Source organism: Equus przewalskii, chromosome 6 (assembly GCF_037783145.1).
Source record: "Equus przewalskii isolate Varuska chromosome 6, EquPr2, whole genome shotgun sequence".
In the NCBI taxonomy this organism is placed as follows: domain Eukaryota; kingdom Metazoa; phylum Chordata; class Mammalia; order Perissodactyla; family Equidae; genus Equus; species Equus przewalskii.
The window spans coordinates 48,371,345-48,395,234 of record NC_091836.1 but is presented as its reverse complement, the minus strand read 5'-3'; the positions used below and the strand labels follow the sequence as shown (position 1 = coordinate 48,395,234).

Here is a 23,890-nt window from a genome sequence, read left to right as displayed (position 1 = left end):
TCCCTGGTCGACAGTGGACCTCATTTTCACATTTTTATAGACTTAGCTAATTGCCAATGGTTGAGCTGCCTGGCTACAAGAACAAGATCAACTCCTTATCCTAATCACCCTTCTGGGAGAAATCACTCTGGGGGACTCTTGCTTATAAATACTCAAATACATAAGAAGCTCACACATGTCTCTGCATGTACTAAACATCAAACTGCAGAGCTTCACTTCAACCCTCAGGCTGATAAATTAGTTACAATTTCTGAAACCCATACTGACACCTCAGCTGCACTCAGAAGCAGAGAAAACAAACGGGGTGGGGGAGGCAGGCTTTGGGGTATCAAGACATTGAGGTGCCCCTACGTTCCCACGGTAGGATGGGAGCAACTCATTTGAATAATTCTGTGGACAGACATGGTAATGATACCCACTATGCTAGAGACTGATAAGACAGTAATACTATTCGTTAAAAGTATAACACTATACTGTCCACTACAAAATTATACATGTGTTAATTATATAATCTATTCTACTTATATATTATATAAACTAATTATGTATAATACTGAACTACATGCTACTTATACTATACAGGTAATAGACTAAATATACCATATATAAATATATAAACTGTATTCTACATTCTCCTCAATATATATATATACACATATACACACTATATGCAGCATTAATTTTATATTATATACTACACTATAATACAGTAATCAAATGACTTTTTTATAAAAGCCTCCAAAAAATACTAGTACAGTGAATCCAGCAATATGTAAAATGACCTAAACACCATGACCATGTGGCATTTAACCCAGGAGAGAAATGTTGGTTTCACATCTGAAAATCATTAATAGAATCAACCTCAAAAATTACAGGATCATCTCAATAGATACAAACAAGCATTAGACCAAGCTCAACAGCCCTTCACATGGAAAACACTCAGTAATCTGTGATGACTCAGTCAACTGCCTCAACCTGAAATAAAGCATCAGTGAAGAACCCACAGCTGACGTCACTCTTGATGGTGAAGGACTGCAGGCTTGCTCTCTCAGATCAGAGAGAAGACAGAGATGTCTGCTCTCACCAGTTGTACCCATCGGGGTAAGAAAGGTGCTACCAGGGCAGTTAGGCAAGAACATGGGAAAAATCAACCACTCCAGAATTCAAAGGACAGACACACAAAGCTCCACAGACAAATATGCAAAACTACACAGACTTTGTCATGGCACATATAGGAGGACAGACACAGACACACAAACTCACAAACCCTCAGAGGTAATGGCTCACAGACACACAAAGCCCAGGCCTTCAGCACTCCTCCCCAATTTTCTTCACTCTTTAGGGCTAATCACCAGACACATGGTATAATTTAATTTATATCTTCTTTTTTATCTCATAAAATGTCAGCATTAAAGCAAACTGAGGTACTTGCTCTGCTTTGTTGAGCAAAGCAACTACCAGAAGGCCTGTCACTCCAGTACATCTTGCATATCAGGGCTCATAGAGAGACAGACACACACACACTCATAAGGAAACCTTACTCAAACCTCATCACAGGCCCAGGTCTTCACAAAGTGTGTTGTTCTCACTTCCATCCCACCTGGTAGAGGGGTGTCTCCTGGCTCCCAAACCAAACCCCAAAGAGGGGGGTCTCAGCCCCTCCAGATGGGGAAGGGATTTCACCCTTCCTGACACCACACAGTACAAACAGGACATCCCTACAAAAAACACAAAATGGGAGACTGGATGGCAGAGTCAGGGCCCAAAGTGGCTGGAGTCATGATTTTTCAGCCACTCTCACTGCTATAAATGCTTCTAGAAACTTCTTCACCATGAATTATTCCTTTGTCACTTTGCTTTCCTATTGTGAGCTCAGTGAGGGGACCAAAGGTGAGCATCTCCTCGCTCAGCCCCCATGTCCCCTGCTGCAGGCTCCTTGGGAAAATCAGCTCTGCTGTGGACTCACATTCCCACAGACCTCACTCCGTCCTCCCACGGTGGCGCCACCATCTTCACTGAACACTTTCTCTTTAGGGTCACTGTCTGCTTTGTACCCTTGAGATTTTAATTTATGGAGGTGACTAAAACAACATGGACAGGCCAATGTCATTGAAAGATTTATATTACTTACATTTCCCAAGATTAGTGCACACCATGGTAGGCAGGGTCACAGGGGCTGCATCAGGGCTGCTCAGGAGGCAGAATCAGGAGGGGGACACAAACCTGGGCCACAGCCTTCATTTGGGTCCCACAGGAAAAGTGAGTCAGGGCAGAGTGAGCAGCTCAGGACTGGCTGCTTTGAACAATCCCAGCAGCCTTTGGGGCCTAGGGACGGTCCTCAGTCATCTGGTTCCTGGCCCCGGGTGGGTTTAGGGCAGGGAATACTGTCTGGCGTGTGAGAGGCAGATAAGGAGGTCTGTAGGGACAGGGCACTGGATGGGGCAGTATGCACATTAGAGGCCTGCTCCAGACAAGCTGTCCACCACCAACGTGGAATGAGGTCCCCCTGGGAGGGGCACGGTCTCCCTATGTCTGAGAGGCCCCCGGAGATGTCAAAACATCTTAAGAAACTGATAATAAAACACACGATGAATACAATCAGAAAGGAGACAAGGATTTGTCTGCTCGTGTCAGTTCAATTCAACACGGTGAGGAGGTGCTACCAGGGCAGTTAGGCACCAAATGACATAACAGCATTCCAGATTTTAAGGACATACACACACAGCCCCCCAGACAGACAAAATCACACAGGTTTTCTCACTGGACACACATGTGCACACACCCACACACTGACACTTGAAGTCACAAAGCCTCAGAGATAATGTTCCAGAGACACAGCCCAGGCCCTGAAGAGGGAGAGTCAGGGCCCACGGTGGCTGCAGTGATCACCGTGTCCCAGCCCCTCTCGCTGCTATGATCACTTCCAGAAACGCGCCCCTCACCATGTGCCCCTTCCTCACTTTGCTTTCCCAGTGGAAGCTCAGTGCAGACAACAAAGCTCTGTGCATCCTCACCTGGCCACCGTATCCCCCACAGTCTGGGATCCATTACCCCCTGAGGTCTCACCTGTGTGCAGACGTGGCACAAGTCAGCCCCATTGCCCATCCTCACTGAGGTTTTGATCACTTCCACACCTTGGAATGTTCACTCGTTGGGGGGATGGAGGCTCTGGGACCTCAGATCCCAATTCTCCCAGCCATGGAGACATCACCTTGAGGACCCAGGAAAGCACTGGAAATTCTTCCAAGACCAGGTTGGGACGTGGCTTGGCTAGTTTCTCCCTCTTCCCTTCAAGAAATGGTGGGACTAGCCTCCTACAAAGGGAGGGCATCACCTCTGCCTGTGCGGGTCAGGAAAGGAGGAATTCCCTGCCATTTTCAGCCACTTCCTTTGGCATGGGGCCTGCCGCATTCTAGGAGTGATAATTAGGGATGGGGCCCCACAACTGCAGATGGTGTGCTGAGATCACCATTTCCCACAGGGCTTAGAGCTGGAAGTCTGCTGGGTGAGTCCTGATATAGAAAAAGCAAGCACTGGCCTTGGTGGGTGGGCTCCAAACTCACTCTGGAGTGGGGTTCTAAGGTGAGGGAGCTGGGCATGGTCAGTGCAGGAGCCACTTAAACCACAGGGTGGAATGTGCCAGAGATCTCAGGGACAGTGATTTAGGTACAGTCAGGTACCTGAGGGACTCCCAGAGCTAGGACAAGGGAGGGCAACTCTTTGTGACACTATTGGTGGTGTTGAGACTATTGTGAAACTGTGCTTGTTGGTGCAGAAGGGATGGCTATGTGACAGTGGGGAGTATTGTGTTCCAGGGGCCTGTGCCTCATGACATGAATTCTGGGTTCTGCCATTGTCCCCACCTCGCAGTCACCTGGGGCTGCAAATGTGAAAACAAATACAGGCAATCTCATGTAAAATGGAGTCAGGGAGCCCTGAAGGGGGAGCTCTCATGCACTACTCCTCCCCATAACTTGCAGACTCCAAACAGGAAAAAGTGTCCCTCCCATTCCCCAACAGGAAGCAGCTTACTTCACAGACCCTAGGAGGAGGAAGGAAGAATTTCTCCTTGCCCAGCAACAGCCCAGCCAATGAGAAACCACCACACTCAGCCACTGTCATTACCCTGAACTCTCACTCTCCTTCAATGGACTTCTGTTCCAAGGAGCCCCTTCCAGCATGCTCCCTTCCTCTTTAAAAGCAAGCCCATCTAGATGGCCAATAGGCACATGAAAAGATGCTCATCATAGCTGATCATCAGGGAAATGCAAATCAAAACTACACTAAGATATCACCTTACACCCGTTAGAATGACAAAAATATCTAAAACTAATAGCAACAAATGTTGGAGAGGTTGTGGAGAAAAAGGAACCCTCATACACTGCTGGTGGGAATGCAAACTGGTGCTGCCACTATGGAAAACAGTATGGAGATGCCTCAAAAAATTAAAAATAGAACTACCATACGATCCAGCCATCCCGCTACTGGGTATCTATCCAAAGAGCTTGAAGTCAGCAATCCCAAAAGTCCTATGTACCCCAACGTTCACTGCAGCATTATTTACAATAGCCAAGACATGGAAGCAACCTAAGTGCCCGTCAACAGATGAATGGATAAAGAAGTTGTGGTACATATATACAATGGAATACTACTCAGCTGCGAAACAGAACAAAATCATTCCATTTGCAATAACATGGATGGACCTTGAGGGAATTATGATAAGTGAAATAAGCCAGCTAGAGAAGGATAATCCGTGTATGACTCCACTCATATGAGGAATTTAAAAATGTGGACTAAGAGAACAGTTTAGTGGATACCAGGGGAAAGGTGGGGTGGGGGGTGGGCACAAAGGGTGAAGTGGTGCACCTACAACACGAATGACAAACATTAATGTACAACTGAAATTTCACAAGATTGTAACCTATCATTAACTCAATAAAAAAATAAATAAATAAAAAATAATAAAAGCAAGCCCGTTTGTTCTGTTCTCCCTACTTGCCTGTGGTTCGCCATTATTTGCATATACTAAATTGTACTTCCTCTGTTATTCCTGAATAAACTCATTTGACTAGTAAGATAACTCATGTTTTTTAAGGTCAACACAACAGAGTAAATACCCAGAGTGCAACAGGTGTTGCATTTAAAATGTTTCCCAGCAAAAAGCTACACAGAAGTCTTGAAATGGGAAACTTAAGAGCTGGAAATGGCCTCAAGACCAGCTCTGGGAAGACAGGATGTTGATGCCCAAGGGTTAGATTAGGATGCGCCCAGGCAGATCCCACGTGGAGATGTGTCAGATGCACCTTTATGACTCAGACCACCGCATTCCCAGGATATGACCCAAGAAACCTGGTGTCAACTCAAAGATGGAGGCCGGGAGCCCTATCACTTTCTCACCAGTTATGTGAATGACATGAGGGCAGGTGTAGCCCTAGAAGGAGTTTTCTAATTCAGACTGGGTGCCAGGAACAGTCTATAGTGGCCGATGTCCTTCTTCCCCAGTCCTTCCACTTCTTCCTAAGAAGGAACCCAAGGAGGTGGAAGGAAGTGTTGCACATGTAGCAAACTTCAGGAGAGTTTCACATTCTCCTAGCATGTGAACACCTCTGTGTTGTTTTCTATTAATTGTTTTTTGTATATACACATACTAGTTTAAGAGTTGCTGTGAGTTTTCACAAATGTATAGTTACACTATCATCAGGACAGAGAACACTCCATCACCCCAAAGGCACACTCTCATGATGGACATTTGTACTGAACCCTCCCGCCCTTAAGAATTGATCTGTTTTATTTTCCTATACATTTGTCTTTTCCAGAATGTCACTGAAGTGGAACACCATGTTGCCTTATGGGTCCTGTTTGGAAATTCTGATGCCACTTTTGTAAAAGTGCATAATTATACAAACTTTGCAGTGTTTCTTGTGAGTTTAAAATTTTTGGCATTGCCCATTATGCCTTCAAAACAAAGGGATTGCTCTGTTATAAGCTGTGTGAATTTGGTTAAGACCCTGTGCTTAACTTTCTTCATCTGTATTATGGGAGGAAGGACGGGGACAGGGGATCAAAATGAGATACTAATAATCACAAAATCACATAATCTCTATACTGCTAGGGAAACAAATGTGCACTGAAAAAAAAGGGGAACAAGTTTGGTTTCTGTTGTTGTTTAATGAAAAAAAGCAGTCAAGTTTTACCCCATCTTCCATAACATCTCCTGGAAATGTAAACATATGGAAATGATCCCTAAAAACTATAAAAATGGGCTTTGTGCATCATTGAAAAATATCTCCCTGCTGCTCCTTTCTTCTTTTTTTTAAAGATTGGCACCTGAGTTAACAACTGTTGCCAATCTTTTTTTTCCTGATTTTTCTCCCCAAGTTCCCCCAGCACATAGCTGTATATTTTTAGTTGTGGGTCCTTCTAGTTGTGGCATGTGGGATACCACCTCAGAATGGCCTGAGGAGCAGTGCCATGTCCACGCCCAGGATCCGAACCAGTGAAACCCCGGGGTGCCAAAGCGGACTGCGCGAGCTCAACGACTTGCCATGCGGCCGGCCCCTGCTGCACCTCTTATAAAAAGGCATAGAAAATTTTCCAGGTTGAGAATGTTAAATTTACTTCCTTTGCCACCACACAGGATATTACTCAAAATGATTCTGTGTGTCTGTCTACAGCTCACCTCAGCCATTGCTTGGATCATTACCTTCTAAACATTCATAGCTTTTTTAAACATTTTAACCAGGAAATCACACTGAACTTGCTCAGATATCACTCTACTCCTAGGAAAACCCATGACAGACTACAACTGTGCAGATGACCTGAACCCTTCCTCAAACTGAGAGAAACCTGAAGGTTTCATAGTGTACAAATTGTGTTACTCAGTCTGAATAGCAGCAAAATGATATGCTGAACCAAAAGATAATTTCAAATCCTTTCAAGTGATGCTAAACAGAAACATAAATATCATAAACACCCGTGGCCCAAAGCAATGGAATTCTAGAGTTCCAAACAGCCATGTATCTGGATCGTGGTCAAATAGCACATGCAGCAAAATGTTTAACCCTGGCTAAAATGAAGATGAACCCTGTCTATGCCTTTATCTTTATGGGGAACCATTGCATTCCTAGGGGAATGCAGGACTTTCAGTATTGCTGCCCACTGTTTACATCCACACCCGAGCAGTTCCTCCAACAGTGTTTAAGATGCATTAGATGGTGGGAAGACAATGATCGATGAGGGCATCCTCACTCACTGAGGCCTCTACCTGCCATGGAGAAGATACACATTCATTAGTGGATGAATGGATACAGAAGTGTGGTATATATGCACAGATGATGGAGTACTATTTAGCCACAAAAAACAAGGAATTCTACCATTTGTGAAAACATGGATGCAACTTGAAGGCACTATGCTAAGTGAAACAGAGAAAGACAAATACTTTATGATCTCACTTTTAAGTGGAATCTATAAAAAACAAAAGTAAACTCACATAAAAGAGATCAGCCTTTGATTATCAGAGGTGGAGGGGAGGCAAGTGGAGGAAGGTGGTCAAAAGGTACAAACTTCCAGTTATATAATAAATAAGTACTAGGGATGTAATGTACGACATGATAACTATAGCTAACACTCCTGAATGATACATAGGAAAGCTGTTAAGAGAGTAAATCTTAAGATTTTTTATCACAGAGATTATTCTTTTCTTCTTTCTTTCTTTTTTGTACCTAAACAAGAAGAAGGATGTTAGCTGACGTACTGTGGTAATCATTTCACAATATGTATAAATCAAACCATCATGTTTCACACCTTAAATTTATACGGTCATGTGTATCAATTTTTTCTCAATGAAACTGGCAAAAAAGGAGTCAGAGAATCATGGTCTCTGGTCTGTAATACACAGAGCTCAGAAGCCAGATTCGAGTCCTCAGAATAAAAAAGCCAAGAAACTTGTAATCAACAACTCTTCCATCAGAGAAGTGAGGTCACAGGGTAAACCACTGTCTCTATATTAGAAACAGAGACAAAGAATTAGCCATTTACAAACAAACCCCAAATATACTGTTTTTAACAAGGCATGCCCTAAAAGCAGTCTATTTCACAGGGCTGGGATTTTCCCAGAGCCTAACTGACCCGGGGGAGAGAAAGAGCCAACTAGAGTCTCTTCCAGCCTTTTCTGCTCTCAAAGGTGGGGGACTTGTGAGAATGATAGGATTTTCCCCCTCCTGACACCAAGTATTTGGTGTCTGTTCCAATGACACTTCTCCAACTCTACATCACCAAAGAGGCATCCATCAGTTCAATTCAATCCTAACACTTACCACCCAGAGTGCACATCAGACTCCACAGGTTAAAAGTTCAGTCCCACAAACTGCCCTTTCTTCAGATGTCAACCAAAAATGGGGTGCCTGGGCTGCCAACGGTTTTACTCATAAATCTTCAAATTCATAGATTGTCTCAACATCTGATTACATTTCGTAATTTACTTATATGATTTTGAGACTTCAGCCAAGTGCTTCATTATTATTGGTTTACTATAAAAGATACAACTCAGGAATAGACAAAAGGCAGAGTTGCATAGGGCAAAGTAGGGCAGTGGTATGGGTGAGGGGAGTGGAGGGGGCTGCAGAGATTCCACGTCCTCTCTGGACACTCCACCCTCCCAGCACCTGCATGTGTTCACCAACCCAGAAACTCTCTGAATTCTGTCTGTAAGGGTTCCAACAGAGGTTTCATTACATGGGCACAATTTATTAAATCATGCACTCAGTCTCCAGCCCCTCTCCTCTCCACACATGCTGTGAGCTGGGGCTGAAAATTCCAAGGTTCTAATCAAGGCTTGGTGTTTCTGGCATCCAACCCCCAACCTTAAGCCGTCTAGGAGGACTATCACTCTTATCATGCAAGGAATTCCAAGGGCTTCAAGAGGTTTTTGCTAGGAACTGACGATGTATACCAAATATCTTTCATTCTGTATAACAGAAGGTCAACACCAGGGACACAGGCTCACTAAATATTGAGACCAAAACATCAGAATAGAGAATGCTTCCCCGCTGCCCACACCCATCTCTACATTTACTAGGCTCTCATTTAATAATAGTGGACTACACTGAAAGAACTAGATGTTTTCTGATAACATCAAAAAGAAGGCAAGGATGTCTCCTCTCACCACTCCCAGTCAAACTAGGACTGGAATTCTTAGTTAATGCAATTAGACAGGAAAAGGAAATAAAAGGTACATAGACAGGAAGTAGGAAATAAAACTGTTCTTGTGGCACAGGATGGTCTACGGAGAAAATCTCAGAGAATCCTCAATAACAAAGAAAACCCCTTGAACTAAGAAAACTGTAGAGGAGGTTGAAAGATAAAACGTTAATATAGATTGTATAGAGCCATACAAATATGGTTAACACGTTTGACAAAGGACCAAAGACAATTCAATGGGAAAACATAGTCTTTTCAACAAATACTGCCAGAAAAATTAGCCTTCCACATGCAAGAAAAAGATTCTAGACAGACTTCACATTTTTCAGAAAAATTAATTCAAAATGAATCACAGATCCTAGTATAAAATGTAAAACTACAAAACTCCTAAAAGATAAAACAAGAGAAAATCTAGATGACCTTGAGTTTCGAGATTAATTTTTAGATACAACGCCAAAAACAAGATCCAAGACAGAAAAAAATAAGTTTGACTTCATTGAAATGAAAAGCTTCCACTTTGTGAAACATAGTGTTGAGAAGAAAAGCAGAAGTGACAAACTGTCAGAAAATCTTTGAAAATCACTTATCTGATAAAGGACTGGTACCCAAAACAAAAAGAAGACAAACAAGCCAGTGAAAAATGAGAAAAAGATTTGAACAATCACTTCAGCAATGACATGCAGATGGTAAATTACCACATGAAAACATGGTCAAAATCATGTGTCACTACAAATTTGCGACTACAAGAAGAACGAAATGTCAGCAGACACTATTACAACAGCTGAAATTTAAAACACTGAGAACACCAAATGATGGTGAAGATGGCAAGAACAGGAACCCTCATTCACTGCTGGTGGCAATGGAAATTGGTATGCCCACTTCAGAAGAAAGGCAACTTCTTAAAACTAAGCCTACACATATGACGCAGCAAACACGCTCTTCACACTTACCCAAACAAGTTGAAAACTCATCTTCACAAAATTCCTACACTTGAAAGTTGATAGGAGCTTTATGCATAATGGTCAAGATGCAAGCAAGACAATTTCAACAGGTGAATGGATAAACCACTGGTACATCAACAGGATGAAGCATTCTTCGGCGATAAATAGAAATAAGGTTACTAAGTGAACAAGACGTGGAGAAACTTTGCAATCATATTGCTAAGGGAAAGAAGCCAATATGACAAGGCTACACACTGTATTATTCCCAGCATATGACATCCTGGAAAAAAAATGGAAGTACATGACAATGAAAGCTCATTGGTTGCCAGGGAGTTGGGTGTGGAAGGAAGGGATGAATGAATAAGGGGAGCACAGGAGATTTTTAGGACAGTGCAAGAATTGCAAATGATACAGAAATGATGGAGACGAGTCATTTGACGTTAGCCAAAGCCCAGAGATTGTATAACAGTCAACACTAGTGTAAACTATGAGCTTTCACGCATCAAATTGGCTCATCAAATGTAACAAATGTACCACAGTAATATGAGATATAAAATACAGGGCAAACTGTGTGGAGGCAGAGGCATTATGTGGGAAATCTCTGTACTTTTCAAACAAGTTTTCTGTAAACCTAAAGCAGCTCTTAAAAAAAAGTAAAGTCTACTAGGTCAGACAAAGGTAAAGAGAGGTGCATTAATATTCACCCCTGTTGACTAACTGATGACAGAAACAGACCATCTTTCATTCTCTTAATTTGACCTTATTTCAATAAGCCATAATGCTGTTCTTTGAGGCCTGCACCCTGTGACTTGGAAGAGAGGAGAAACTTCCACTGAATGCCCTGTTTAGAGCGCAGCGATGTGTATTCTGAGAAGTGAAATGAGTGTCTGAATTGCCACATGGACAAAAAGTGTCCTGGTGAAGTTTTGCGTGTGGCCTGCGTACATGTAGAGACAAGTGTTCCTTTGATTTCTATTGTGGGTAACTGTGAGGCAAGAGACCCCTGGAGTTCTTTTACCACAAAGTCTGTGATGTCTGCAGCTGGAGCCGGTTTTTGGTTGGTGTTAAGATGACTGATTGATGTAATGACACCTGAGTCCAGTCCTTCATCAGAGATGTCCCATTTTAGATATAAAAAGCAGAAACTCTGCCTGAGCTCCATCATGTACAAATGTGGCAATGTCATCCCTAAAGTCTACGAACTCCCATTGCTTTTCTGTCAGGGAATCCTAACGATGTCTCCAGGGAGCCTGAGGATCTGGGAAAGGGGTGACCTCCTTCAACATCATGGCACCTGGCAAGAGACTGAGGACAGGGTCAACCACCCCTCCTGCAGGCAGGATATCCCAGAGGGCTCAGGTTTGGCTCCATCACGTCCCCAGGGGGTCTCAGGAGTATGCTGAGCTCTTGGAGTGCCCTTCCCAGGTCCCAAGTCGAAATGGACTTGCCTGATAGAAGGTCCCATGTTCAGGGCCATCTACTGTCAGAATAGTCTTGTAAGAAGAGGTCACTGCAGCTCTAATGGCATATAGTGTGGGGCCTAGGGCAGGTTCTTGCATCAGAAGCCTGTGGGCAACTTAAGACCACCATGGGTACCCCAGGAGGATGACAGAAGGTCACTGAGGCCTCTGTAGTGAAGGAGTCTCTGATGCCACTAAAGGAGTGTGGGTTGTACGACAATTTGAAGAGTCTCCAGACTTTTGAACTGGGGATGCCCATTCAAAGTGGCAAACTTGCAGGTAACAGCACAAATGGGGTCAAGGGAAACTTGTAAACAAGGAACATACTGCCTCCCAAACATCAAGAGAACCTAGTAGATGTAGTGGGTGCTGAGGGAAATAACAGCTATCTCTTCATGGTGCCAGAGAAGGAGCGGGTCTCAGACTATCAAATAATTTCCAGAAATTTAACAAAGTTGTCAGGGCCTCATATTATATGCTTGGCAATGTCGCATCCACTTTTAGTGAGCTTTTTTCAATATTTGTATGTTCTGAATGTCCTCAGAGGAGATGTCATCAAGGTAATGTCAAACCTGACTTCTTGGAGAAACCAGTTCAGACCCCGCCCGCAACGACTACAGGAGGGCACAGCTGTGGAAGATCCATGAGGATAACCCAGTAAAGGGGCATCCTGTCCCTTCAGAGGGGAAGGCCAAGTGCAGCTGAGAGGCTGTGGACACAGGACTGGACAGAACAAGGTTAGCCAAAACTGTGAGAGCAGGATACTTATCAATTGCTGGTTGGTTGTGGTCAGTAATTCCCATAATGTGGGGAGGTGGTATAGAGGTCTGTGCTGTGCAACAGCAGTCTGAAGTTGAGGTAAACCACTCTGAGGTGTCATCCACTGTTTCCAAGTTTAATAACAGGACAAATTAGGCTGTTAAAAGAAGCACTGGGGGGGCGCCGGCCCGGTTTCGCAGTGGTTAAGGTCACACATTCCACTTCTTGGCAGCCCGGGGTTTGCCGGTTCGGATCCTGGGTGCGGACATGGCACCGCTTGGCAAAAGCCATGCTGTGGTAGGCGTCCCACATATAAAGTAAAGGAAGATGGGCACGGATGTTAGCTCAGGGCCAGGCTTCCTCAACAAAAAGAGGAGGATTGGCAGCAGATGTTAGCTCAGGGCTAATCTTTCTCAAAAAGAAAAAAAAAAGCACTGGGAATAATCAACCCTTTATTAACTAGATTTTCTATACAGCTTTCAATCCTTCAAAGCCCTGGATAATTTACACTGGGCCATATTCACTACTTGATTTGTGGAGTAAGGTCACTGGAGTCCCAACTTGTCAAGTCAATTTTTTTTTTGAGGAAATTAGCCCTGAGCTAACATCTGCTGCCAATCCTCCTCTTTTTTCTGAGGAAGACTGGCCCTGAGCTAACATCCGTGCCCATCTTCCTCTACTTTATACGTGGGATGCCTACCACAGCATGGCTTGCCAAGCGGTGACATGTGTGCACCCAGGATCCAAACCAGCAAACCCTGGGCTACAGAAGCAGAACGTGCGAACTTAACTGCTGTGCCACCAGGCCAGCTCCATCAAGCCAATTTGTAAGTGGAAAAGACTACATTCAATTTTAATTCTTGCTCATTGGATCAGAGCTTCCCAGCTCACTATGGGATATTTTAGGACAATGGGTATTATAACCACGGAGAACTTAGGCAAGACCATAGTTCTGATGACTAAAGATGAAACATTTGTCCTACTTGTCCTCCATATTATATTCATTAACACCCCTAAGATCATCAGGGGCACCTTCCTTAAATTTACTGGGATCCCAGGTATAAGTGTAACTTGACACCTAGTATTGACTAACTGCTTGAAGGTTTCTGAATTAGTGCACTACATCAGAGAGCAAAATTAATTCAGAACCTATGTTGTACAGGCCCATAAGCCAAGCAGTGCACCTCCGTTTGTTTTGCTGTGTAAACTCTCTTAGTATATTCTCGATTTCCAATTGGGTCAAAGTGTGGACCTTGTTTCAGGATTTTATCTACTGTTTGCTTCCTCCTGATCTTTCCTGTTTTGTTTTCTTCCTCACAGAATACACTTCAGGGGAGGGAGTGCCTTCTCTACCCTGCTATTGATAATTTGTTTCCACCCAAGAGCCTCAAGGCAGTACCATCGGGGTTAGAAGCCTCCCCATGACAACTGGTTGCTTTATAGGGTTAAAATCTGAGCTTAAGTCAGGTTTGAACTAATCCCTTGTGCCACAGGGGTCCCATGGGTGTTATTCCCTATAACCCTGAAGGTCAGGGTCTTTGTGGCAGTAGAGGCAGCGGCAGCAGCAGCAGAGGTACTGAAGGGGCCTGGGGAGCCCTCTGGTGTTAGGAGTGTGGACTCAACCTGCCACCTACTGCCTGTCTCTCCCCCTCTCCTTTTTCTTTCAAATGACAGCTCTTTTCAGGAGTGATGGACCCACCTCTGGCAAAGGGTATAGTCCCCCCCCTGTGGCACCACCATCTCGGAGGTATGTCAGGCCAACCTAGCTCCTGTCACAGCTTCACTCTAACACACAGATAAATCCTAGCAGAGACATTGACCCAGGACTCATTTAAGGAGGCCTCAATCCCATAATCCTCCTCTGAAATGCCTATAAATTCTTGAAACTGCCCACTCTGGTCAGCTGAACCTAGAACTGAGGTTGGCGGGTCAACAATGCAACACGGGGCAGCACAGCTCCCAGCACCAACTCCCCAGCAAGCAGCAGCCCACAGTGCATGTGCCACCAGGCAGCAGAGCAGGGGAGCAAGTCAGAGCAGAAGACAGACCCACGGGTGGGGTCATGTCTGGACATGCTGCTCAGGGCGCCAACTGTTATGGTCCCTGCAGAGGGGTGGTTCACTTGTTGAGACTGATGCCAGGGTGGCACAAAACACACACACACAGGGTAGGACAAGGCTTAGGACTCACATCATAGAGGTCTGAGGGGAGGGCAGGGCCGGCCTCTCAAGCAGCTCTGACAGGGCTCAGAAAGCAAGGAATGGAGCCTGGCCTGGGGCTTCAGTGGGCCTGGGGGTGGGGCCGGGGCAAGAGCTCTGCACACAGACAGGGGCTGGGGTGGTGGGAATCTCCTGCCTGCTCGAGAGGAGAGAGCACGCAGGCTTCCTGCTCAGCTTGTCCAGATGGGGGCACAAGAGGAACAGGGTGGCTGAGGCTTAAGCTGTGAGAAGTCACCCAAAAATGTCAAATCTGACTGCTTACTACAACGACAAAGTAGGTAAGAAAAATATGCATTCTCAATTGATTTATATAAAGAAACATTAACAGAGGGTCAAAAACAATCAAAATTGTGTATTTGGGGTGACTTGAGAAGCAGTGCTGGAAAGGACCAGGATAGGTTGGCACTTTGCCGTCTTATAGATTTATTTCAAATAAACAAAGAAATTTATATTCTTTAATTTTAACTCTTGTACATAGGACACCATTCTAAGATTTAATTCCTTTAAAAACTAACAGTTACAAAAGTGTAAACCATACAAAACAAAATTTTCAAATCTCTTTCTAACTACAAGGACATGCTGCATCCTAGTTTCTCCTCCCCCTTTAGCTGACAGTGGGGTATTTTCAGGAGTATAGTATATTATACACTATAATGCAATCAGGGTTTGAGTCTAAACCCTTAACTGTATTGGATTTTCAAAGGTTTACAGAAGCTTTCAGAAGTTTTCCTCACACCAATTAAAATAGAATCTCAATTGCTTTAGCTCTTTACTTTCTATGTTCTCTAGAGACACGCACATAGAAAAACTGACACAAAAATGAAACGATTTTCTTGCTTTCCTCACATCCTATCTCTCCATCAACTTACAGTCTCAGGGCCCGAGTGCTAAGGGAAACTAGAGCCAAAGGGCTGCACTAGTCCATCGATAAAGGAATCCAAAGGAAAGAAACACTAACAGTGGAATCAGCTCAGATGAGCAGCCTGCCCCCGACAGGACAGAAGGAAAGCCACGGTCAGAAGGTTCCACGTTCCTGACTCTCCTGGTGGAGACAGAGCCCTGGAGGGGGTCAGTCCCTGGAGAAGGAGGGGAGGGCACCTGAGCAGCCACAGGAAGGAGCTCTGGGAGCCCCACACACCCTCCTCCCCCCAGGGAACAGTGCACATGCTCACTCTCTCAGGCTCCATTCTCACAGTCAGGAAACTCAGCTGCATTCAGTTTAAGGTTCTGACCCAAATGGACCCCAGATTAATGGGCCCTCATCCAGGACACAGAGCTCCTGACTCTCACAGACTTTCTCAACGTAAACAAGTTACTCTCTGAGTGCACCCACACTGTGCATGCAAAACTCCAATTATGTCTAGAAACAGGCCCAAGGGAACCACAGCTACAACCTCAGAAAGGGCATCACTCCCCACCCCAGGAGCACGTGCACCCCCAGCTTTCCAGGGCTCTCAGGATAAAGGCTCCTTCCATGGGGGTGTGAGCAGTAGGACACCTGCAGGGGGAGGTTCCCCAGGAAGGACAACTGGGCCTGCAAGGCCTTCCCTCTGCAGGTCCAAGGAGGCCTTAGCTTAGACTCACTACCCTCAGGCCTCTGTCCCCACTGGAGACTTTTTGGACCATCACTGATATTTTAAATACACAAACCCAGTGTTTGAACAACCCAGTGAAAACACTCAAACCAGTCTTTATGTGGAAATGAGGGAAGAAAATGGTACAGCAATTTGCTAAATCAACAAGAAACCCCACAAGAATATATCACGTTCTGGAAAAAGAATGATAATATCGTATTATTTCCAAGAGAGGAAATTTTTTTATAAACTATTAATCCTACTTGAACACTGCAGGTCTGCAAGTCTAAGCCATAGAAATCCATTTGAACTCACCCAAAATAAAAGAACAGACTTAAGAATATTACAATCCACGATGGGAGAAAAAAGGTGAAAGAAAGTTTAGCACTTGCAACGTAAAACCGGAATATTTTATTTCTCCTGAAATTCACCTTTATTGACTCTTTGGAGATATTTTACATTGTGTTTCAAGTCCTGTTGGTTAAATACATTTTTATTCATTGAGAAATTGAGACTATAATAAAGTGAACGAATATTTTAAAGGTGACTAACCCAGGTAGGGACAGTGCTGACAGAACAGATCATCCAGGAAAGTTTCTCATGAGGAACCTGTACCCAGAGGACTTCCCACAGGCTGTCTGCGCCCAGAAAGATCCTGGGGAGACGCAGGAGGATTTCATACAACGTAGTTCCAGGTGGTTATAGGCTGCTTTTCACTCATGGAAAATATCCACACACACAAAACAAATCTTTTAAAAACAGCCCTCCATTAACGGTGAGAAAACAATTAAAACACTGAATCTGCTTCAAATCCAACAAGGAGGCCAAATAGTTGATAATAATGCTGTGAGTCGCGGGCAGGAAGTTGGCATTTGGGAATTCGGGGAGAGACTGGAAATTCAGGGATTTATTGTCAGTACTAGGAAGATCGAGACTCGGGGGACAGGGTCCTGGATTTGAGACTCCGCTCCCCAAATATATGGAAAATTCAGGAGAAAACGGGTGCCATCTGGTAAGAAAAAAGGGACTAGGGACGCCACAGCTCCTCTCGCGCACGGACCCCGGAGACCGAGGCCCGATTGTCCTGAGGACCCTCCCGCAGGCCCCGCACCGTCTGGGACACGCGGGGCTGCGGGCGCACAGCGACCCAGAGACGCTCCGGCCCAAGTCGCCGCGCGCAGGGACCACAGGACGCCCGGGGCCCAGCTGCCGGCCCCGCCCCCACGCTGCGGCTGGAGGGGCCTAAGGGCCAAGCGGCGCCACCGCGGACTCGGGGCCGCAGACCCGGGAGGGGACTGCGAGAGGCCGGGCCCGCCCCGCCGCTTCCGACCAGCCCCTCCCCCCGCTTCCTCACCCCGGGGCCGCACACTCACCATTTCTAGGTCTCCTGGGTCCCCTGGCTACCTTCCTAAGACTCCCGAGGTCGGTACAGGTCACAAGGCGAGAGAAGTGGCGACACAGCCACGTAGAGCCTTTAATGGCGAGGAGACACGATCCACAGCGCGGCTGGAGCAGCAGCAACTTCCGGGGGTTGGCGCTTCGCCCCACCCACCTGCCCCAGAGCCGCCTCTGATTGGACAGTTCGCAAGACTCGCCCCCTTGTGTCTGAGTGACAGCCCCCTGAGTTTAGGTGTCTGAGCAGAATGCCAGACAGAATTCGTCCTCTGCAGGGACGTTTGCGTTGAAAGGAAGTGCTGGGAGGGGAATCCTCGTGCTGTGATCCTTCTTTACAAAAACACACAACTGAAAGTCACCTCACCGTATGCAGTAATCAGTCTCTCCGTTTTGATCTTTGTTGACAACTGGAGTCTGACGTAGTTTTGCCAAATAGGTACACAGACACAGACACTGTGACCAGGGAACTAGGAAAAGAAAGGGGTACAGAGCATCTGATAAAAACTAACATTATCTGTTGAAGTGTTTGCAGATGTAAAGTGTCGGGAAGAGCCTAAACACAGAAAGTTCTCACAAGCAAGCTAGCTGGAGCCAGATCTAGCAATCTGGTCTGAAGTGAACTTTCCCCATTATAATCTCATTAACATTTTAAATTCTCCTCCTCTGGGAGGGACCAAGCAGCCATTTCTGGATCATACGATGTATGTAGTAGCATCGGTACCTGCTACCCATGAGCCTTAAAGGAACATGACTGTTAGACGGTAAACACTGATCTCGTGCCCCACCCTTAACTGAATATTCATGAACTGTACTATGAGCTAACAATAAACAGACACAAGGATGTAACAAAACAGATGATGAATTGTAGCAGTCTATAACTTCCTGTCTCCTTCATCCAAAAGAATTGTATATGGGGTACCGAGTTAAAGAGTAAAAAATATAAAATGCAAATACTGAAAAACCATTAGAAAGTATTTCTATATACTTAGGCAGTAGAAGTCATGACATTCCAAGAAAAATGTGAATGAAATTTGAATAGATTTGATAAACTAAAAAATGTAAATATATCACTGATAATAATAAAAGACATAGAAACACCACCTGGGAAAAAGTTTTCAATAATAACAGAGAGAGAAAGATCATATCATTAACAGTTTAAATAGGTCTTAATAATCAAAAACAAAATATAAATATACAATATTCAAAGGCCACACACAAACCTTATAAAATTATAACTTATAAATGCTTAATAAAGTTATAAAAATAGGTTAGCTCATTAGGCCCAAGATATAGAATCAAAATAGTTGTACTTATTTATGTGCAAAATACACGTGCTGATTTACCAGCCCTTTTAGTGAGGCATATTCTGATGGGAAAGGCCAAGTAGGTGCTTTTTGATTTGTTCCCCAACAAAGATGGGAACCCAGAAGTAACACCTTATCTGTGGAGGAATAGAAGAGATAAGTTCTATCATCAAAAACCTAAGATATATGGGGGCATTTTTTACCACCTTCTTTAATTTGCATGTTTGCTGTTACAAAACTATGGAGAGTGAGTTTAGGATAACATAAAGTTAAAGAGCTTGGGCTGTTAATTATACCTGTTTTCCAAATTTGGAATCATTACTGGGGCATGTGAACAGGGTCTGTGGCATCTGGTGTGCAACTTCTTAAACCTTCTTACACAACACAATACATATTTTTCTCAACCACACATGGCCCTTTGTCTAGCATAGATCAATCCTCACCATTAAAAAATACCTAATAAATTTTAAATACTAGGAAATTTAAAATTTAAAATACAAACTAAGATCTCTGACCACAATGGAATGAAAATAGGAATCAATATCTTCAGAAAATTTGGGGAAACATGCAAATATGAGGGAATTAAACAAGACATTCCTAAATAACCAGTGGGTCAAAGAACTCAATGAGGAAATTAGAAAACATTTTATTTTTTCCTTTTTCTCCCCAAAGCCCCCCCATACATAGTTGTATATTCTTCGTTGTGGGTCCTTCTAGTTGTGGCATGTGGGACGCTGTCTCAGCGTGGTTTGATGAGCAGTGCCATGTCCGCGCCTAGGATTCGAACCAACGAAACACTGGGCCACATGCAGCGGAGGGCGCCAACTTAACCACTCGGCCACGGGGCCAGCCCCAAGAAAACATTTTTAATGAATAACAAAATGATACAATATAAGAAATTTTATGGGCTACATTGAAAACACTATATAGATAAAAAGTATACCTATAAATACCTAAACTAACAAAGACCTCAAATCAGTAACCTAACCTTTTACCTAACACATTCAAAAGGATGAGAAACCAAACCAAATGTATTGAGAAAAGTAAATAAAAATTAGAGCAGAAATTTAAAAAATAGAGAATAGAAAACCCATAAAGAAAATCAATGAAACCAAATGTGGGTTTTAGGAAAAGATCAACAGAATTGACAACAGAGAACTAGTAGACAATTTAGCTGGGTTGACATAGAGAAAAAGAGAGAAGATTCAAATTCCTAGAAGCAGAATGAGAGAGGGAATATCGTTACTGAGATTACAGAAATGAAAAGGATTATAAAGGAATTAACAATCTTATGCAAGCAAATTAGATAACTTAGATGAAATGGATAAATTCCTAGAAATACACAAGCTACCAAAAGTGACTCAAAAAGGAAATCTGATTAGAATTAGAACAAGTGGTTGAATTAGTAAGCAAAAAACTACCCATAAAGAAAAGCCCAGGCCCAGAGGGTGTCACAGCAGAATCCTCCAAAACATCCAATCAAGACTTAACAGGAACTCTTCACAAAGTCTCCCCCAAAACAGAATCAACACAACACTTCCAACTCATTTTGGGGCCAGTGTTATCACGATACCAAAATCAGACAAAAGTATCACAAAAAAACTACAGGCCTATTTTCCTTGTGAATATGGATCCAGAAAAACCTCAACTAATACTAGTACCTACTCCAGCAACAACTTAAAAGATTTATACACCATGAACAAGTGGGATAAATTCCAGGGATTCAGGGTCTGGTTAACCTCTCAAAATCCATTAACCTAACACATCATCTTAATAGAGTGAAAAGCAAAAATGGACTGATTGTCTCAATAGACTCAGTAAGTACTTGACAAAAGCCAACATCCTTTCACAACAGAAACATTCAGGAAACTAGAATTTGAAGGAAATTTCCTGACCCTGATGATGAGCAAGTATGGGATACCCACAGCTAATATTATATTTAATGGTGAAAGGCTGAATATTTTCTCCCCAAAATGAGGAACAAAACAAGAATGTCTGCCCTTCCACTTCTATTTGACAACGTACTGGCAATTTTAGCCAGAACAGTTTTGCAAGAAAAGGAAATAAAAAGCATCCAGACTGGGTGGGAAGATCTAAAACTATCTTCACCTGCATGTGTCTTGTCTTGTAAATAGAAAACTCTAAGGAACCCACTGAAAAATCTATTAGAACCGATAATGGAGTACAGCAAATTTGTATGAAACAAGGTCAGTATATAAAAATAAATTGTATTTTATACACTGCAATGAACAATCTGACAATGAAATTAACAAAAGAAATCTATTTATAATAGCATCAAAATAATAAAATGGAAAAAATTTAATAAAGTAAGTAGTACTCTGAAAACTGCAAAACATCAAAAAAAAAAAAAAAAAAGATCTACAAGTGTGAATTAACAAATGTTGGTGAGGATGTGAAGAAAAGGGAACCCTGTGGACTGTTGGTGGGAATGTAAAGTGGTGCAGCCACTGTGGAAAACAGTATGGAGGTTCCACAAAAACTTGAAATAGACCCACCATATGATTCAGCAATTCCACTTCTGGTTATTTATCCAAAGAAAACTAAAATACTCACTCAAAAAGATATATGTACCCACATGTTCACTGCAACCTTATTTACAGATATGGAAACAACCTAAGTGTCTGTCAATAAATAAATGGATAAAGAAACTGTGGTATACATGTACAGTGGAATATTATTCAGCCATAAAAAGGAATGAAATCTTGCCATTTGTGACAATATGGATGGTCTTTGACGGCCTTACGCTAACTGAAATAAGTCAGACAGAGAGACAAATATTGTGTGAGCTCTCATATATAGAGAATCTAAAATAAAAACAAACAAAAAACAACCCAAAACGCTAATCCCATTGATACAGAGAACAGACTGGTGGTTGCCAGAGGTGGGGAGAGGGGAGAGAGAGACATGGGTGAAGGCAGTCGAAGGTAAAATGAAAAAAAAACAACAAAAGAAAGTGAGTTGTACCAAAATATGTATATTTATGATAATGATATAGTGATAGAAAAATGACTATATGATTTTATATATTTAAAACTTAGAAACTATGCCCCATTGCTATTGGATGGTCATTAATGAATGGACACTCATGCAAATGACATCAGTTACAGAGCTGCAAGCATTCTGAGGGTGTGTGGAGAAAAACTCTCTTGTAGTCACACTTTCTCTGAAACTAATTTCTTGTAATAATGACCATTAAACTTATATTATTGGCAAAAATTTGATTTACGTTTTGGGAAATTAAAAGGAATGGAGTGAGGTTGGGAGGGGACTTTCATATTTAGACATTACCAATCATTAATAAAGAAGAGCAAAGATCTTGGAGTGATGCCAACTTTTTCCTTGCTCTTTATTACTCCCTATCCAATAGAGGCAAGGAAAAAAAGAGTGAACCCTACAAATAAATAAATAAATAAACGGGGAAAAGCCCATACTCATGGATCCTTAGATTTAACACAGTTGAGATGGAAATACTTCCCAGAACGATCTAGATTTTCAACAAAATCCCTATCAGAATCTCAACTGACTTCTTTACAACTGCAGATATTAATCAAAGAAACCTTAACTATACTGGAGTTGGCAAATCCTGTATGGGGAGCTCTCATGCCCTACCACACATCCTCAGTTGCACCAAACAGGAAGAGAGCATGGCTTTCATCTTTGACAGGAAGTAAAACTACTTTAAACCAAAGGAAGATTTCTCTTCTTACATTGCCAAGGCCCAGCCAATGACAAATGCTGCACCTCAGTCAATGAGGATCCATTCCTGCCCTGAGCTGTTACTCCCCACCATGGATTTTAATTTAAAACAGCACCCCCCCTACTCCCCCTTTTTCTCTATAAAAGCAGCTCCTTTTGTTTGTTTGCTGGATTTGCCACTGCTTTGCTGTACCAGGCACATCTCAAATAGCAATTCTATTTGTTATTCTTGAATAAACTCATTTTGAGATAAAAATCACAGGAAACTTTGGTTTTTAAGTTGACAATAGAAATTGGCAAGTTGTTTCATAAATTATATGGAATTGCAGGGGAACCTGAATAGCCAAACCAATTTTCAAAAGTAAAACAAAGTGGTAAGATTAACCTTTTTGTGATTTCAAGTCTGACCACTCAGCATAGTAATCAAGGTATGTGGTAATGCCTCAAGGACAGACACACAGATCAATGGACTCAATTGAGATTCTAGATATAAACCCACTTATCTATGATCAAGTGATTTGGAAAAAAGGTATCAACAATGAGGAAAGAATATTCTTTTCAAAAATTGGTGCTGGCAAAGGGGGAAGAGGTGTACCCACAACATGAATAACAATAATGTACAACTGAAATCTCACAAGGTTGTAATCTATCATAACATTAATAAAAAAAAAAAAAAAAAAGATGTTTAAACCAAAAAAAAAAAAAAATTGGTGCTGGGACAACTGGATAGTAACATGCAGAAGAATGAAGTTAGACCCCTACATTACACCACATAGAATAATTTACCAAAATGAATCAAAGACCTAAATCTGAAGTAAAATCATAGTACTCTTAGAAAAAACACTGGGGAAAATATGACCTTGGATTTAGCAAAGAATTATTAGATATGACACCAAAAGCGAAACATGTAAAAAAGAAAAAAAACCAAACACATAATTGGAACTTCACTGCAATTAATTACTTTTGTGTTTCAAAGGACACCATCAAGATAGTGAAAACACCCATGGGAACCCCTGTGCTCCTCTGGTGGGAATGTAAAATCATGTCACCATTGTAGATAACAGTATGGCAGTTTTTCAAAAATTACAGAGAGTGTTACCACATGATCCAGCAATTCTATTTCTGAGCATATGCCCCAAAGAATTCAAAACAAAGATTCAAATAGATCTTTGTACACTTGTGTTCTTTTTTTTTTTAAAGATTTTATTTTTTCCTTTTTCTCCCCAAAGCCCCCCGGTACATAGTTGTATATTCTTCATTCTGGGTCCTTTTAGTTGTGGCATGTGGGACGCTGCCTCAGCGTCGTTTGATGAGCAGTGCCAT

The 23,890-nt window shown here is 42.8% G+C and overlaps 4 protein-coding genes across 7 annotated transcripts in view; 2 read left to right on the top strand and 2 right to left on the bottom strand.

The window, feature by feature from the left end:
* LOC103542142 (zinc finger protein 709-like) overlaps window positions 1-18,329 on the bottom strand; it is a 54,209-nt gene extending 35,880 nt beyond the window's left edge. The window contains 1 exon segment of the mRNA XM_070625399.1: window positions 17,525-18,329. Coding sequence (XP_070481500.1) covers window positions 17,525-17,527 — 3 coding nt within the window. The 5' untranslated portion in view covers window positions 17,528-18,329.
* The window catches only part of LOC103545992 (zinc finger protein 709-like), a 515,885-nt gene that overhangs the window by 202,645 nt on the left and 289,350 nt on the right, over window positions 1-23,890 (top strand). The gene's annotated exons all lie outside the window — the stretch shown is intronic.
* The window catches only part of LOC103564867 (zinc finger protein 709-like), a 308,739-nt gene that overhangs the window by 202,650 nt on the left and 82,199 nt on the right, over window positions 1-23,890 (top strand). The window lies entirely within an intron of this gene.
* LOC103544955 (zinc finger protein 709-like) overlaps window positions 1-23,890 on the bottom strand; it is a 381,325-nt gene that overhangs the window by 310,472 nt on the left and 46,963 nt on the right. The window lies entirely within an intron of this gene.